This window comes from Anolis sagrei, chromosome 2 (assembly GCF_037176765.1).
Source record: "Anolis sagrei isolate rAnoSag1 chromosome 2, rAnoSag1.mat, whole genome shotgun sequence".
NCBI classification, from domain to species: domain Eukaryota; kingdom Metazoa; phylum Chordata; class Lepidosauria; order Squamata; family Dactyloidae; genus Anolis; species Anolis sagrei.
The window spans coordinates 13,278,006-13,296,168 of record NC_090022.1 but is presented as its reverse complement, the minus strand read 5'-3'; the positions used below and the strand labels follow the sequence as shown (position 1 = coordinate 13,296,168).

The 18,163-nt window shown below is 41.9% G+C and overlaps 1 protein-coding gene across 2 annotated transcripts in view; it reads left to right on the top strand.

The window, feature by feature from the left end:
- The first annotated feature begins 882 nt into the window (after window positions 1-882).
- The window catches only part of LOC132765750 (zinc finger protein 585A-like), a 37,835-nt gene continuing 20,554 nt past the window's right edge, over window positions 883-18,163 (top strand). Inside the window, exons 1-6 of one of the 2 annotated variants that reach the window (XM_067465078.1) lie at window positions 883-1,026; window positions 8,855-8,955; window positions 11,166-11,367; window positions 13,121-13,274; window positions 16,669-17,075; window positions 17,187-17,313. In XM_067465078.1, coding sequence (XP_067321179.1) covers window positions 8,885-8,955; window positions 11,166-11,367; window positions 13,121-13,274; window positions 16,669-17,075; window positions 17,187-17,313 — 961 coding nt within the window. In that variant the 5' untranslated portion in view covers window positions 883-1,026; window positions 8,855-8,884. Of the gene's footprint in view, window positions 1,027-1,142; window positions 1,571-8,854; window positions 8,956-11,165; window positions 11,368-13,120; window positions 13,275-16,668; window positions 17,076-17,186; window positions 17,314-18,163 lie in introns of those variants that run through there. The other variant, XM_067465077.1, reaches the window with a different exon arrangement.

The window sequence follows — 18,163 nt, the reverse complement described above, 5'->3', positions numbered from 1 at the left end:
GCAGTTCAAGTAGTGTCAAACTGCATGTATTTAGCAAACTCTGAGAACTTGCAAGTTTTGGACTTCAACTCCCAGAATCCCTCACCATTGTCCAAAGCAGCTGAGGCTTCTGGGAGTTGAAGTCCAAAAGGGAAAAAACCTAGAGGACTAGTGTTTGGTTTGGAAGCTGCAGCCTAGATTTCAGGACTTTCATGGAATTTGTACCACTTTCACTGCAATGGCTCAAGGATATGCAACCTGGGAGTTGTAGTTTTCCAAGACCTTCAGCATCCCCTGTTAAAGAATACTAGTGTCTCACCAAACTACAAATCCCAGGACTCCATAGCTTTGAGTGTTCAAGTAGTGTCAAGCTGCATTTATTTAGCAGTGTTTCCCAAACCCTGGGAACTTGCAAGTTTTGAACTTCAACTCCCAGAATCCTTCATCATTGGCCAAAGCAGCCGAGGCTTCTGGGAGTTGAAGTCCAAAAGGAAAAATCTAGAGGACTAGTGTTTGGTTTGGAAGCTGCACCCTAGATTTCCGGACTCTCATCAGCTAGGGATTGTGGGAATTGGAGTCCATTAAACCCAACCCTCTAGTAAACAGAGCAGCAACAACAATACTACTGAAACATACCCACCTGCTCCAAATCCATACGTTACTCCTTGCAACGTTTTCCAACCTGCAAGGTTCTTATTCAGTTGCATTCTCATTAGTGTTCCATTCTAGCAGCTGCTTTTATTATTATTATTATTTAATTTGGTGCAATGTAATTTCCCCCCAAAAAAATACCTATTGCAAAACTGGCTGTGGGAAGCTTCAATGGGCTGAAATAGAGGTAAATAATTTGGAGGGCAATATATGGTTATTATGTTTCTCTCTCTTTGGAGAAAGCAATTATGTTTCTCTCTCTTTGGGGGAAGCAATAGCTGGTGCACCTTCCTGTCCTTTTGTATTTTTGGCTCTTGGCCAGAGGAAGAGGTTGCATTTCCTGGCCAAGGAGGTGGGAGCGGATGATGGTGCTGAATGGAGGGAGTGCAGTGAAAGGTAATTGATTTATTCACTAGCTGTCCACTGCCACGCTTTGCTGTGGCCAACCTTCCCTCCCTCTTTCTCTCCTTCCTTCCTTCCCTCTTTCCTTCTTTCCTTTTTTTCTTTCATTCTCTCCTTCCTTCTTTCTCTTCCCTTCCTTCCCCCCTTTTCTTTCCTTTTCTCTTTCTCCCCTTTCTTCCTTCTCTACCTATTCTTGGACTACAATTCCCAGCAGTCCTCCTGATCAATCTACCTACCTATCTATCTCTATCTAATGTATATATTCATCTCCCTCTTTCCTTCCCTCCCTTTTTTTCTTTCATTCACTCCTTCCTTCCTTCTTTTCCTCTTCCCTTCCTTTTTCTTTCCCTTCCTCTTTATCCCCTTTCTTCCTTCTCTACCTATTCTTGGACTACAATTCCCAGCAGTCCTCCTGATCAATCTACCTACCTATCTATCTCTATCAAATGTATCCATCCATCTATCTTTCTTATCTATCTGGAGGATTGCTGGGAGTTGCAGTCCAGGAATAGGAAATTGGAAATATGCAGGAATTGGGGTGCTCAATTATTATTTACTCAATTATATTTTATGATTTGCATTATTTTACTCTATTTATTATTATTATTATTATTATTATATTTATTATTTTACTCTAATTATTATTATTACATTCATGATTTTACTCTATTATTGTTTTATTTATTATTTTACTCTATTATTGTTATATTTATTATTTTACTCTATTTAATGTTATTATTACATTCATTATTTTACTCTATTATTACATTTATTGTATTGTCGAAGGCTTTCATGGCCGGAATCACTGGGTTGTTGTAGGTTTTTCCGGGCTATAGGGCCATGTTCTGGAGACAATTTTTCTCCTGACGTTTTGCCTGCATCTATGGCAAGCATCCTCAGAGACAAAAGTCCCTTGTCCCACCCTGGTCATTCCACAGATATATAAACCCATTTTTCCTACTTCCAACAGACTTCACTACCTCTGAGGATGGATGCAGGCAAAACGTCAGGAGAAAAATTGCCTCCAGAACATGGCCATATAGCCCGGAAAAACCTACAACAACCCATTACATTTATTGTTTTACTCTATTTATTATTGTTATTATTATGTTAATATTTTACTCTATTATTATTTCATTTACTAGCCATGCCCTGCCCACTCTGGTGATCTGGAAAATAAAGTAATGTTTCTAATATATGTAATTTATTTCTGCTTGTGAGCAAACAGTATTTTTTGCTGTTTCTTTGTCAGTGTTGATGTGGAGAGTGTCTGGTTTGCCTACTCTGGAATATGCAACATATAATTGTCCTTCTTTAGGGGTCCCTTACACATCTGTGATACTATATCTCTGTGTGTGTGAATCATATCTATCTATCTATATCTATGGCTGGATGGCTCTTTGTCAGGAGGGCTTTGATTACGATTTTTTTGCCCTGGTGAAGGGAGTTGGACTGGGTGGCCTTAAGTATTTTCTGTTGATCATGGGGGTTCTGTGTGGGAAGTTTGCCCCAATTCTGTCGGTTGTGGGGTTCAGAATGCTCTTTGATTGTAGGTGAACTATAAATCCCAGCAACTAGGAATGTGTCCAGAGGAGAGCGACTAAAATGATAAAAGGTCTGGAGAACAAGCCCTATGAGGAGCGGCTAAAGGAGCTGGGCATGTTTAGCCTGAAGAAGAGAAGGCTGAGAGGGGATATGATAGCCATGTATAAATATGTGAGAGGAAGCCACAGGGAGGAGGAGGGAGCAAGCTTGTTTTCTGCTTCCTTGGAGACTAGGACGCGGAACAATGGCTTCAAACTACAAGAGAGGAGATTCCATCTGAACATGAGGAAGAACTTCCTGACTGTGAGAGCCGTTCAGCAGTGGAACTCTCTGCCCCGGAGTGTAGTGGAGGCTCCTTCTTTGGAAGCTTTTAAACAGAGGCTGGATGGCCATCTGTCAGGGGTGATTTGAATGCAATATTCCTGCTTCTTGGCAGGGGGTTGGACTGGATGGCCCATGAGGTCTCTTCCTTTGATTCTATGATTCTATGAACTACAACTCCCAAATGTCAGGGTCTATTTCCCCCAAACTCCATCTGTGTTCATATTTGGGCATGTGGAATATTTGTGCCAAGTTTGGTCCAGATCCATAATTTTTTGAGTCCACCGTGCTCTCTGGATGTAGGTGAACTACAACTCCCAAACTCAAGGTCAATGCCCACCAAACCCTTCCTGTGTTTTCTGTTGATCATGGGAGTTTGGTTCAATTCTATCATTGGTGGGGTTCAGAATGCTCTTTGATTGTAGGTGAACTATAAATCCCAGCAACTGCCACTCCCAAATGACAAAATCATTTTTTTTAAACGATGGTCACTCCTTGGGTTAGTAGGTGTCTTGTGGCCAAATTTGGCAACAATTTGCTCAGTAGTTTTTGAGTTAAGTTAATTCCACAAACATACATCACATGTTTATTATAGACTTGCTGTACCCGTCAGGCAGGAGTTGCTGTGGACAACCTTCCCTCCCTCTTTCTCTCCTCCTTTCTTTCTCTCCTTCCTTCCTTCCTTCCTTCCTTCCTTCCTTCCTTCCTTCCCTCCCTCCCTCCCTCCCTCCCTTTTCCCTTCCTTTCTTCCATCTATCTTATCTGCCTGGAGGATTGCTGGGAGTTGCAGTCCAGGAATAGGAAATTGGAAATATGCAGTGATGCTTTCAAAGAAATCCAAGGAGAAGAAAGGTTGCATCTTGGAAGCAGTGCATTGGGATCGTCCTACACTCCTAAAGGGCCTGGTCTAGGGGATGCTGGGAGCTGTAGTCCGGAAGAGAGTGTGGATATGCTATTGTGTGTTTTGTTTGACAGGGGGAGTTGTTTTTGTGCATGTGCTGTAGTGTCTTTTGCCTTTTTTGGCCTTTTAAGTCCCTTCTGTTGTGTTTTTCTGTGTTTTGATGAGCGATGGTCACTCATTGGTGTGTTGTGTCCAAATTTCGTGTCAATTCGCCCAGTGGTTTTTGAGTTCTGTTAATCCCACAAACGAACATTACGTTTTTATTTATATACATGGGAAGGCCTGGTTTGGGTTTGGATTTACACATTGCATGGGCTATTATATGGGGTAGGTTTGAAGCCCATCTGTAGTGTTGTAAAAGGCTTTGGAAAGCATGGATTGCACTTTTGTTTTCGAGTTCCCTAAGCATGAGTGTTTTGCTATTTGATTGCAACTCCCAGCATCCCCAGCCAGCCTCCCAAAGGGAAGGGAGTGCTGAGAGTGGCAATGGAGCAACACTTGGAGTATCAACAGGCCTTTTAAAGATCTATATCTTTTGCTTTTTCAGTTAATTCAAGAATGGGAGTTTTGCTATGGGATTGCAGCTTGCTTTGGGATTGCATCACCCAGCATCCCCAGCCAGCCTCTCTAAGGAAAGGGGAATGCTAAGAGTGGCAGTGGAGCAATACATTGAGTCGACAACAGGCCTTTACGAGGTTGACAACTTCTGCTTTCTGAATTAATCCAAGGATGGGAGTTTTGCTGTGGGATTGCATCTCCCAGCATCCCCAGCCAGACTCTCTAAGGCCAGGGGGATGCGAAGAGTTGCAATCCATGTCTGGGGTGACACATTGTGAAAGCAGCAGGTCTTTTAAGGATGGAATGTTTTACTTTTTGAGTTATTCCCCCGGATGCTGTTGGATTGCAGATCCCATCATCCCCATACCATTTCCATAAGAAGGGAATGGCTGAGAATAGCAGTCTAATGACATCTTTAATAGGCAGCAGATCGCCTAAGATTAATTTTTACTTTTTGAGTTATTCCCCCAGATGTTGTTGGATTGCAGCTCCCATCATTCCCAGACAATCTCTCTAAGGAAGAAAGGGCTGGGAATAACAATTCAACAATATCTTGAATAGGCAGCAGATCTTCTAAGATGGACTTCTACTTTTTGAGTCTCAACCCAAGGATGGGAGTCTTGCTATGGGATTGCAGCTCCCATCATCCCCATCTGGCCTAGAGGGAAATGCTGAGAATAGCAATCCAGTAATATATTGAATAGACAGTAGGTTTTTTAAGACTGAAAACGTTTACTTTTTTAGTCAACCCAAAGATGGGAGTCTTGCTATGGGATTGCAGCTCCCATCATTCCCAGCCAGCCTCTCTAAGAAGGGAAATGTGGAGAATAGCTACCCAATATTATCTTGAATAGGCAGCAGTTCTTTTAAGATTGACAACTTTGGCTTTTTCAGTCAACCCAAGGATGGGAGTCTTGCTATGGGATTGCAGCTCCCATCATTCCCATCTGGCCTCTCTAAGGAGGGAAAGGCAAAAAATAGCTACCAAATAATATCCTGAATAGGCAATAGTCTTTTAAGACTGGATACATTTGCTTTTTGAGTCAACCCGAGGATGGGAGTCTTGCTATTGGATTGCAGCTCCCATCATCCCCATCTGGTCTCTCTAAGAAGGGAAAGGCAAAGAATAGCTACCAAATAATATCCTGAGTAGGCATTTGTCTTTTAAGACTGGATACATTTGCTTTTTGAGTCAACCCGAGGATGGGAGTCTTGCTATGGGATTGCAGCTCCCATCATCCCCATCTGGTCTCTCTAAGGAGGGAAGTGCTGACAATAGCAATCTGGTAATATCTTGAATAGGCGGTAGGTCTTCCAAGATTGGTAACTTAGAAGTTTGGTGGTTTTGCTATGGGATTGCAGCTCCCAACATCCTCAGGCAGCCTCTCTAAGGAGGGAAGTGCTGAGAATAGCGGTCCTGTAATATAGGCAGCAGATCTTCTAAGATTTTTACTTTTTGAGTGACGCAAGGATGGGAGTCTTGCTGTCGGATTGCAGTTCCCAGCATCCCCTGCCTGGATGTGCCCAAATTATACGCTTCACAAACCTTCAAACTCTGCAAGCAATTTCACATTCCTTTCCCTTTGATACTATATAATGCATAATGTATATAATGTATAATGAATGTTTAACACCACTTAAGTCACAATGTATTGATGCTATGTTGTTTTCTAAGAGTGCTACTGTCTCACCGTCCATAGAGATGCCAAGCTGCATTACTTCTATTGTAAACGAGGCCTGGGCAAACTTGGGCCCTCCAGGTGTTTTGTACTTCAACTCCCACAATTCTTAACAGCCAGTATATTTAAGAACGCTCTGCATGAAGCAAACTTTGTGTGCATTGAGCTATCGGAAAGCAAAGCTCTCGCTATCGCAAGCAATTTGGATTTTGAAATATTTTGGATAAGGGAGGCTCAGTCTGCAATGTTTTTGTTTCAATTTTGTTTGGGTCTCTTGACTGCGTCGTTAGCTCATCTTTATTGATGTTAGCCAAATATTTGATTTAATTTGATTGACACCTGTCATATTGGTAACAAATTGGAATTGTAATAAGCTGTGTTTACGTTCCCTATCTTAGCAATCCATATAAATCAAATAGCTCTTAAAATCGCTGATCCAATGATTTCCTGGTGGATAAAGCAACTAATGATGCATATATATATATATATATATATATATATATATATATCAGATTTATTATTTTCAAATAGTTACTTACTTAGGTGATCACTCGTTGTCCGAGTATGATTGTCCTCCAAGTTTGGTGTCCTGGCGGTGGGTCTGTAGGTGACTGTGGGGCCCTATTCTTGATCTGCATGTTCTCCCTCAATGAGGGCATCGGTTTCCAGGTGGAAGGCGGTTCTGGTTGGGGTTGGCTTGATGCACCTTCCTCTTGGTGCATTTCTCTCTTTTGCGCTGCATTCTTGCAGCTTCAAATTCTACAGCACTGCTGGTCACAGCTGACCTCCAGCTAGAGTGCTCAAGAGCAAAGGCTTGTCAGTTCACAGTGTCTATGCCACAGTTTTTAAGGTTGACTTTGAGCCCATCTTTAAATCTCTTTACCTGTCCACCAACATTCCGTTTTCTGTTCTTGGGTTCGGAGTAGAGCAACTGCTTTGGGAGACGGTGGTCGGGCATTCGGACAACATGGCTGGTCCAGCAGTGTTGATGCCGGAAGACCATCGCTTCAGTGCTGGTGGTCTTTGCTTCTTCCAGCATGCTGACATTTGTCCGCTTGTCTTGCCAAGAGATTTGCAGGATTTTTTTGAGGCAGCGCTGATAGAATTGTTCTAGGAGTAGAATGTGACGTCTGTAGATAGTCCACATTTCGCAGGTGTATAGCAGGGTTGGGAAGATAATAATTTTATAAACAATCACCTTGGTCTCCCTATGGATGTCTCGGTCCTCAAACACTCTCTGGTTCATTCAGAAAAAAGCTGCACTCGCAGAGCTCAGGCGGTGTTGTATTTCAGTGTCAATGCTGACTTTGGTGGAGAGGTGGCTGCCAAGGGAGCAGAAATGGTCCACATTTTCTAATGTTATACAATTAAGCTGTATTTCTGGCATTGCAGAGGGATTGGCTGGTGACTGCTGGAAGAGCACTTTGGTTTTCTCAATGTTCAATGACAGGCCGAGCTTCTCGTATGCTTCTGTGAAGGTGTTTAGAGTGGCTTGCAGATCTTCCTCTGAATGCGCACAGATGACATTGTCATCAGCATATTGGAGTTCTATAATAGATGTTGTTGTGACCATGGTTTTGTCTTTCAGTCAACTGAGGTTAAATAGCTTGTCATCTGTCCAATAGATGATTTCCATTCCGGTGGGAAACTTCCCATCAACATGATGAAGTATCATAGCGATGAAGATGGAAAATAAGGTTGGGGCAGTAACACATCCCTGTTTGACACCTGATTCCACCTTAAATGGGTCACTTTGGGAGCCATTGCTGTCCAAGACTGTTGCCATCATGTCATCATGCAGGAGCCGCAGGATGTTCACAAATTTGTTAGGGCACCCGATTTTTCGGAGGATGGTCCAGAGGGCGCTGCGATTCACTGTGTTGAATGCCTTTGCAAGGTCAATGAATGCCATGCACTAGGCCTTATTGAACATGTATCTTTTTGTAGTTAGGTGAGGCATCAACACTTTTGGACAGAGGAGGCAAAAGACCTTGTGGAACTGCAGCTCCCATGATTTCATAGCATAGAGCCAAGGCAGTTAAAGCAAGGTCAAAATGCATTAATACTCCAGCGTGTAGATAAGTGTTTCTCAATCTTTCTAAGGCAGTTCCTCCCATAATTATTTTCGTTGGTACTTCATAACTGTAATTTTGTTACTGTTATGAATCGTAATGTAAATATCTGATATGCAGGATGCATTTTCATTCACTGGTCCAAATTTGGCACGCCCAAATTTGAATACTGTGTTTTCTGATGGTCTTTGGCGACTCCTCTGACACCCCCTTGTGACCTCCCCTCCAAGGGTCCTGACCCCCAGGTTGAGAAACACTGCAGTAAGAGCACCAAGAGCTTCGGAGAGCTTCGGTTCAACCATCTCAAAGCTTTGAGATGGTCAAACTGGTATAAATAGGGTAAATAAACAATACTCCTTTCTTACCTCTGTTGTGATTATCAGACAGTCCAGGTGTATCTACACTGTAAAATTAACATAGTTTAATACCACTGGAACTGCCATGACTCAATACTATGGAATTCTGGGATTTGTAGTTAGGTAAGGCACCAACACCTTTAGGCAGAGAAGGCAAACGACCTTGTGGAACTGCACCTCCCAGGATTTCATAACATAGAACCAAGGGAGATAAAGTGAGGTCAAACTGCATTAATACTCCATTATGTAGATGCACCCGAGGTGATGTTAAATGGGTTGTATCTGATAATCAGACCGGACAGAATGGCATAAACTGAACCTTAAAACTCTATTTGGTAATATTTTATTGCACTGACATTGTTCACGAGCCCTTCTTTCTCTCCTTTGCAGTCCTTGGGGGGCTTTTGCAAGCACACAATCATGGTGAAATCGTGCTGTGCGATAAACTGCAACAACAAATTCACCCTTGGCAACAATATCTCATTCCACAGGTAAGTCCCTTGATTTCACATTTATGGTCTCTGTCATGTCGCCTTCTTTTTTCCGGGCTAAACATATCCAGCCACTTAGACATTCCTCATAGGGCTTAGTTTCCAAACCTTTTGGTCATTTTGGTCGCCCTTCTCTGGATACGTTCATCTTGTCAATATCCTTTGTTTGAATTTTGGTACCTAGAACAGGGTTATTCCAGGTGAGGACTGGCCAAAGCAGATGAGACCCTCATTTAAGTAAAGATAAAAGTCATGCTGGCCACATGACCTTGGAGGTGTCTACGGACAATGCCAGTTTTTCAACTTAGAAATGGAGATGAACACCAACCCCCAGAGTTGGGGGTTGGTACTCATCTCCATTTCTAAGCTGAAGAACTGGCGTTGTCCATAGACACCTCCAAGGTCATGTGGTCAGCATGACTTCATGGAGTGCCATTACCTTCCCACCGGAGTGCCAATTGTGTTGATTTTATGTTATCTCAATTTGCTTGGTTTATTTTAATTTTATGACTCTTGTGGTGTTTTTACTGTTTAATGTCCTAATTTTATATTATGTTTTATGTGTATTTATTTGTTGGAATCTGCCTTGAGTCACTGATTGTCTGAGAAAGGCAGTATATAAATACAGTAAATCAATAATAAATATTTTACTACTTTATGTATTTTATTCTGATATAATTTTGTTGTCTGTATTTTCTATATTATTTTGTTGTATTGTATCTTTGGGCTTGGCCTCATGATAGCCACCCCGAGTTCCCCGCGGGAAGATGGTGGCAGGGTATAAATAAAGATTATTATTATTATTATTATTATTATTATTATTATTATTATTATTATTATTTGAAACACAACAAGATGAGACCACAGCAGACAAGATCACTCTGCTGGCTGTTGTATTGGATCACACATCGGACACTTCCCAAGTGTCTAGGACTGTGTGATGTATCGACGAATAATGTTTGCAGATCCCAGTAAGGTTGCCTTTTGCAGCTGGCAAATGGTAATTTTGTCAGTGCCAATTGTGTTTTAGTGCAGGCCAAGATCTTTAGGCACTGCATCCAGTGTGCTGATCACCACTGGGACCACCTTGACTGGCTTGTGCCAAAGTTGTTGTCGTCTTCTTCTTCTCCTTATTGCCTATTGATTTACTCTCATTTGCATGTTTTCGAACTGCTAGGTTGGCAGGAGCTAGGGCTAACAGCGGGAGCTTCCCAAGTGTCTAGGACTGTGAGATGTATCGGCAAATAATGTGTGCAGATCCCAGTAAGGTGGCCTTCTGCAGCTGGTAGATGGTAATTTTGTCGGCGCCAATTGTGTTTAAATGCGGACCAGTGTCTTTAGGCACTGCACCCAGTGTGCCAATCACCACTGGGACCACCTTGACTGGCTTGTGCCAAAGTATTATTATTATTATTATTATTGTCTATAATTTATAATATTAAAATGTAATGCAATATAATATAATTAAACATTGCTATATTGCACCGTACCACTATATCGTAATATTACATGTAATATAAATACATAATTATAATATCATATTATTATTATTAGTATATTGCATTACATTTTAATATTATAAATTATAGGCAATAATAATATGATATTATAATTATGTATTTATATTACGTGTAATATTACGATATAGTGGTACGGTGCAATATAGCAATGTTTAATTATATTATATTGCATTACATTTTAATATTATAAATTATAGGCAATAATAATATGATATTATAATTATGTATTTATATTATGTGTAATATTACGATATAGTGGTACGGTGCAATATAGCAATGTTTAATGCTGATATTGTACTATGCTAATAATATAATAGATGGTATATAATATATACCTTGTAAGTCACTCTGAGTCCCCTTCGGGGTGAGAAGAGCAACATATAAATGTTGTAAATAAATAAATAAATAAAATATCTATTCTCATTTGCATGTTTTCAAACTGCTAGGTTGGCAGGAGCTAGGGCTAACAGCAGGAGCTCATGTTGCTCCCCTGGCTCAAACCTGTGACCTTTCGATTAGCAGCTCAGTGGTTTAACCCACTGCGCCACTGGGCACTCCATAGACCCTCATCTACCTTATATAAAAACTATTAGGGTTTAATACTTTGGCAATTGCTGGACAGAGCGATTTCAACCCTGTGGTCCTCATTGTATCTGTGGAAGATAAATGCCGTATGTAACTTTTCCATAGGTTTCCTCTCGGGAAAAAGGATCTGTTGAAAAAGTGGGTCTGCAACATCCGGCGCAAGAACTTTGTTCCGACGCGGCACCATGTCATCTGCTCCGAACACTTTCGTAGGTCGGATTACCTCGAAAACGTGGCTTCGGGTAGGCGGTACTTGAAGCCGGAAGCGATTCCCGTGGTGTTTAATATACCCGAACGGCAGAAGAAGGTACCGAATGCATCGCAAATCCTTTCTGGGGGGTTTAAAGCTTCATTGAAAGGACTGTACTAAAGTGTGGGTCTACAGGCATGGGCCAACTTCGGCCCTTCAGGTGTTTTGGACTTCAACTCCCACAATTCCTAACAGCCGGTAGGCTGTTAGGAATTGTGGGAGTTGAAGTCCAAAACACCTGGAGGGCCGAAGTTGGCCCATGCCGGAACTCCACCAAATGTGGGGTGTTGACTGTATTCCAGAATCTGCAAAAATCTGATTGATTTTGTCATTTGGGAGTTGTAGTTGCTGGGATTTATAGTTCACTTACAACCAAAGGGCATTCTGAACCCAGCCCACTATGGATCTGCACCAAACCTGACACACTACCTACATGGCCAACATTAAATATTGGTGGGGTTGGGGGGCCTATTTTTGAATTCTGGGAGTTGTAGTTCACCAACACCCTGTACAAAACTGGTGATGGAACTAGTAGACTTGCCACACATACCCAACATGCCAAACTTTGAATGCTCATGCAGTTTCGAGGAGAATGACTTCAGAGGTTGGGAGTTATAGTTCACCCATCATTGACAGAGCAATGTGCACCCAATTGATGGATCTGGACCAAACTTGGCACAAATACCCAGTATGAAGTTGTTTATTCGTTCAGTCGCTTCCGACACATCGTGACCTCAATCAAAGAGCATTCTGAACTCCACTAATGATAGAATTGAATCAAACTTGGCACGCAGAACTCCCTACTGTAAGGGTTTGGTAGGCATTGACCTTCAGTTTGGGAGTTGTAGTTCAGCTACATCTAGAGAGCACTGTGGGCTCAAACAATGATGGATCTGGACCAAACTTGGCACAAATACCCAATATGTCCAAATGTGAACGCTGGTGGAGTTTGGGGAGAATAGACCTTGACATTTGGGCGTTGTTGTTGCTGGGATTTATAGTTCACCTACAATCAAAGAGCATTCTGAACTCCACAACAATGGAATTGAGCCAAACTTGGCACAGAGAACTCCCATGAATAATAGAAAATACTGGAAAAGTTTGGTGGGCATTGACCTTAAGTTTTGGAGTTGTAGTTCACCTACATCCATAGAGCACTGTGGGCTCAAACAATGATAGATCTTGACCAAATTTGGCACGCATACTCAATATTCCCAAATGTGATGGTATTTGGGGAGAATAGACCTTGACATTTGGGAGTTGTAGTTTCTGGGATTTATAGTTCACCTACAATCAAAGAGCCCCTTGAACCACACCAATAATAGAATTGGGCCAAACTTCCTGCACAGAACCCCCATGCTTTGAAAGGACTCACTGGCACAAGCCTCCCTCCAGCCTTGCACGCTCTCCCTCAACCACGTATGTGTACCACGCTGCCATGTGCCGAGCACTTCTTTCCCCTCCCCACTTGGAGTCTCAGAAACAGTCCTCCCCTTGGCTGAGAGGCCAGTCAATCACAGCAGAGAAGGGCTTTTGGTGGGAGGTTTTGCCATCCATTTCCAAAAAAGGAAGAGAAGGACAGGTGGAGAGATCTTCAGCCTTCTCTGCCAAAGGGGTTCCTAAGACCATCAGAAATAGATGTTTTCTGATGGTCATTGGCAACTCCTCTGAAACCCCTTCGAATCTCCCCCCAGGGGTCCCGACCCCCAGGTTGAGAAATGCATATATAAAAAATGGAAAAATTCTCTACACGCTCAAGTATTCCATGTTTGTTTCATCTGGGATGTCATATCTTTAATTCCTCTTACAGAGCGGTAAAAAGAAAAGCTCCGTCCCCAGTCTCAAGCCGTCCGAATTTCTCCCAAGCGACCCATTGAAAACCAAAGAGAGCGAAATGGAGGATCCCTCCCTTGGAAATGACGTTGTGGGTCTGGAACATTCCTATTCCCTCCTTAAAAGTTCAGGTAACTTAAATGATGGCGATGAAGAAAATAATAATAGATTTGTATTTCTTACCTGCCTCTCCTCACATCTTGAGACGAGGTGCAGCATGGTTGAAACACACAGATAAAAATAACATTATTCACATGGATACATTAAAATGGAGCCCCGGGTGGCGCAGCGGGTTAAACGTCTGAAAGGTTGGCGGTTCAAAACTGTGCAGTGGGGTGAGCTCCTGCTGTTAGCACCAGCTTTTGCCAACTTAGCAGTTCGAAACATGCAAATGTGAGTAGATCAATAGGTACTGCTTCTGCAGGAAGGTAACCGTGCTCCATGCAGTCATTCCAGCCACATGACCTTGGAGGCATCTACAGCTTAGAAATGGAGCATGAGTCCCCAGAGGTGGACATGACTAGACTTAATGTCAAAGTGAAACTTTTACTAGGTTCTTGTGGGTTTTTGGGGCTATATGGCCATGTTCTAGAGGCATTTTTCCTGACGTTTCGCCTGCATCTGTGGCAAGCATCCTCAGAGGTAGTGAGGTCTGTTGGAAATAGGAAAACGGGTTTATATATCTGTGGAATGACTGGGGTGGGGCAAAGAGCTCTTCTCTGCTGAAGCTAGGTGTGAATGTTTCAGCTGACCACCTTCATTAGCATTTGAAGGCCTGGCTGAGCCTGGGAAAATCTTTTGTTGAGAGGTGTTAAGATGTGCCTGGTTGTTTCCTCTCTGCTGTTGTAATTTTAGAGTTTTTTAATACTGGTAGCCAGATTTTGTTCATTTTCATGGTCTCTTCCTTTCTGTTGAAATTGTCCACATGCTTGTGGATTTCAATGGCTTCTCTGTGTAGTCTGACATGGTGGTTGTTGGTGTGGTCCAGCATTTCTGTGTTCTCAAATAATATGCTGTGTCCAGGCTGGTTCATCAGGTGCTCTGCTATGGCTGACTTCTCTGGTTGAAGTAGTCTGCAGTGCATGTAGGTAAAGGGAAACTTTTACCTTTACCTACATTAAAATACACAGAACAAAGATTGATGTCAATACTAATAAAGTGTAAGGTTAAAATTCACAGAAGGCACTAAGTAACACATTTTCCTGGGTTATACACGCCATTTCCTAATTTGTTCTATCATAAAAACATTGGAAATGTTTATTAAACTGCAAAAACCTAAGAAGGAGATTGGAAGTCAACAAACTATCTCCTGTTCCCTACCACCTCTTCCCTAACTATCCCTACCCTAACACTCACTCCTGTGTACCTTTACCCTATTCTGCCAAGAAACAGGAAAATCACATTCAAAGCATCCCCGACAGATGGCCATCCAGCCTCTGCTTAAAAGCCTCCAAAGAAGGAACCTCCACCACACTCTGGAACAGAGTTCCACTGCTTTTTTTTTTTTTTTTTGGTCAGGTCAGGAGTGACTTGAGAAACTGCAAGTCGCTTCTGGTGTGAGAGAATTGGCCGTCTGCAAGGACGTTGCCAAGGGGATGCCTGGATGATTTTGATGTTTTTATCATCCTTGTGGGAGGCTTCTCTCATGTCCCCGCATGAGGAGCTGGAGCTGATAGAGGACGCTCATCCGCCTCTCCCCGGATTCGAACCTGCGACCTGTCGGTCTTCAGTCCTGCCAGCACAGGGGTTTAACCCACTGTGCCACCGGGGGCTCAGTTCCACTGCTGAACAGCTCTCACACTCAGGAAGTTCTTCCTAAGTCATGTCAAATTGCATTCTTTCTACAGTATAGATGCACTCATAATCACAGATACCTGGTTAAAGAATGAATGGGTAAATTCAGTTTATTGTTTACCCTGAAGGATTGGACAATGTTGCAGAATGGAGGAGTGGGGGCCAGAATGGAAATTTTGGTTATTTTGGAGAACATACTTCTCATCCTGCAGAGTTTCTGTATCTTCTTTGATCCATGTGATTCCTGAGCAGACAGAAAATAAACAAACGGACAGACTGAAAACTGAAAGCCTTCGACAATACATTAAACTGACAGACTCTCAAAGAGAAATGTTAATTCAAGAAATAACCGAGGTAGAAATTAAAAATGACATTAAAAATTTGAATAACAGTAAAGCCCCAGGCCCTGATGGATTTACAGCTATTTATTGTAAAGAATTAATGGATGAATTAATACTCTATCTAAAAAAATAATGAATCAGGCCCTATTAACACAAAAAAACCCTACTACCTGGATATCTGCAAGTATTATAATGATATATAAAGAGAATACAGATCCTACAGATGTTAAAATTATAGGCCCATATCCCTGCTAAACTTGGATTATAAAATATTTACCAATACCATAGCTAATAGATTAAAGAATTATCTCAAAAACTGGATACACGAAAATCAGACGGGGTTCCTCCCAAAGAGACATATCAAAGATAATCTTAGAACGATCCTAAATATAATATTATTTATTTATTTGTTTATTTAAAACATTTATGTTCTGCCCTTCTCACCCCAAAGGGGACTCTGGGCGGAGCACAGCATATACACGGAAAACATTCAATGCCGGGGCACAAATTCACATACACATACATCAACATTAAACTAAAATCAAAATATTAAAATACACAGTTCAAATAGAATAGAATACTATGAAATAAACAATCAAAAAGAACTGGTGCTTATTACCTTAGATCAGGGGTCCTCAAACTTTTTAAACCGGGGGCCAGGTCACAGTCCCTCAAGCTGTTGGAAGGCCGGATTATAATTTGAAAAAAACATGAATTCCTATGCACACTGCACATATCTTATTTGTAGTGCAAAAACATTTTCACACAACACAATAATTTAAATGAAGAACAATTTTAACAAATATAAACTTATTAGTATTTCAATGGGATGTGTGGGCCTCTTTTGGCTGATGAGATAGGATTGTTGTTGTGCTTTCAGGTCATTTCAGACTTAGGTTGACCCTGAGTGAGGGCCGGGTAAATGACCTTGTAGGGCCGTATCCGGCCCCCGGGCCTTAGTTTGAGGATCTCTGCCTTAGATGCTGAAAAAGCCTTCAACTGGCTGAATTGGGATTTCCTTCTTTCAATAATAAGAGAATTAGATCTGGAATTTCTATTTACAAATGCTGTTAAATCAATATATAACAAACAAGAGGCAAAGATTATGGAAATAGAGGCACAAGACAAGGGTGCCCACTCTCTATTTATATTGGTGTTAGAAATCCTATTAAGATCAATTAGGGAAGATGAAAATCTGAGGGGGACTAAAGTGAGAAAAAAAAAGAACATTACAAGTTCAGGACATTTGCCAATGAGCTTATTTGCATAGGTGAGGACCCTTTGGAAAACAAAAAAAATTGGCTAGAAAAAAATGATGAATTTGGCAAATATTCTGCATTTAAAATAAATAAAAATAAGATGATGATCCATGTGATTTGTCTCCTTTCAGGTCTAGAGCTTCACGTTACCCAGGAAGAAGGCCCAAGTACAGCCAGCCAAAGCCCTCCTCTCCAACAGATCCCGCCTTTGGGAGAATGCACGGAAATAACAAAGCAACACATCCCAGCGGAACCCGTATTCAACACAGATGCCGAACGCCAGAATTTCAGGCGTTTCTGCTATCAAGAAGCTGTGGGTCCCCGCACAGTTTGCAGCCGCCTTTGGGAACTTTGCCACCAGTGGCTGAAGCCCGGAAAGAACACCAAGCTGCAGATGCTGGAGTTGGTGATCCTGGAGCAATTCTTGGCCATCCTTCCCCAGGAAATGCAAAGCTACGTCAAGGGAAAGGCACCGGTGAATTGTGACCATGCTGTGGCCCTGGCGGAGGACTTCCTGAAGAGCCAGCAAGGGCAGGAGGTGCGAGTTTTTTTCCTTGGCTTGGGTTTACAATGACCAAATAGTCCAAGGACATCCAAAACCTGCAAAAGTTCTCTTCTTAATCCTTCTGGCCCTTTCCTCTTGTTCTAGGTGCAACAGGTCTTGGCAGAAGCAGTTCCCAATATCTCCATGTCAAAGGAGGGCTCTTCACATGCTCTGCATTCTCCAGTGTTCATGGGAGTCATCAGAAGTGGTCCTGGCGTGGCCAACGCAATGAGTAAGTCTTTCTTGTTCCTCCATACTTAGGACAAATCTCCCTATGTGGCCATGCTATCCTACTTGGTGACCTTGGTTGAGTCACACCCTCTCAGCTTCAGAAAACCCAGTGATTGGTTTGCCTTAGAATTGCCACAATTTGGGAATAAAGCCACAGGACCAGAAGCTATTTTTTTTGGTTGTTGTAGGTTTTTTCGGGCTATATGGCCATCTTCTAGAGGCATTCTTTCCTGACGTTTTGCCTGCATCTATGGCAAGCATCCTTAGAGGTAGTGAGGACACCATAGATGCAGATGAAACATCAGTAGAGAATGCCTCTAGAACATGGCCATATATCCCGAAAAAACCTACAACAACCCAGTGATTCTGGCCATGAAAGGCTTCGACAATATATTTTTTCTCCCAATTGTTTTTTTTTAAACTATCTGTTCAAAATGTGTGTATGTAATTTGATTGTGTGTGTGGGTTTTTTTTTTAAAGTTTTGCAGGTTGGGGTACATGTTCACAGCGCTCGCTATAACCTGAAATGTCATTAGAGGAAGGGCTTTTGGTGGCTCCTCAGCACTGTGGGTTAAAGCAGTCTGTGAAAGTGGGCACCCCAGCCACATACACGCATGCATATATTTACTTTTATTATGTAATAGCCATCCCCTGCCATGTGTTGCTGTGGCCCAGTCTGTGTATGTGTGTTTTGTCTGTGTATATATATATGTATGTGTGTGTATATATTTGTTTATATGTATATATGTTGTTTTGCGCATGCTTTCTAATGTATTTCTTTATTTGTTGACTTTTTAAAGTTTCTTCTATGGTTTTTTTCAGTGTTTTTATGAGTGATGGTCACTTGTTGA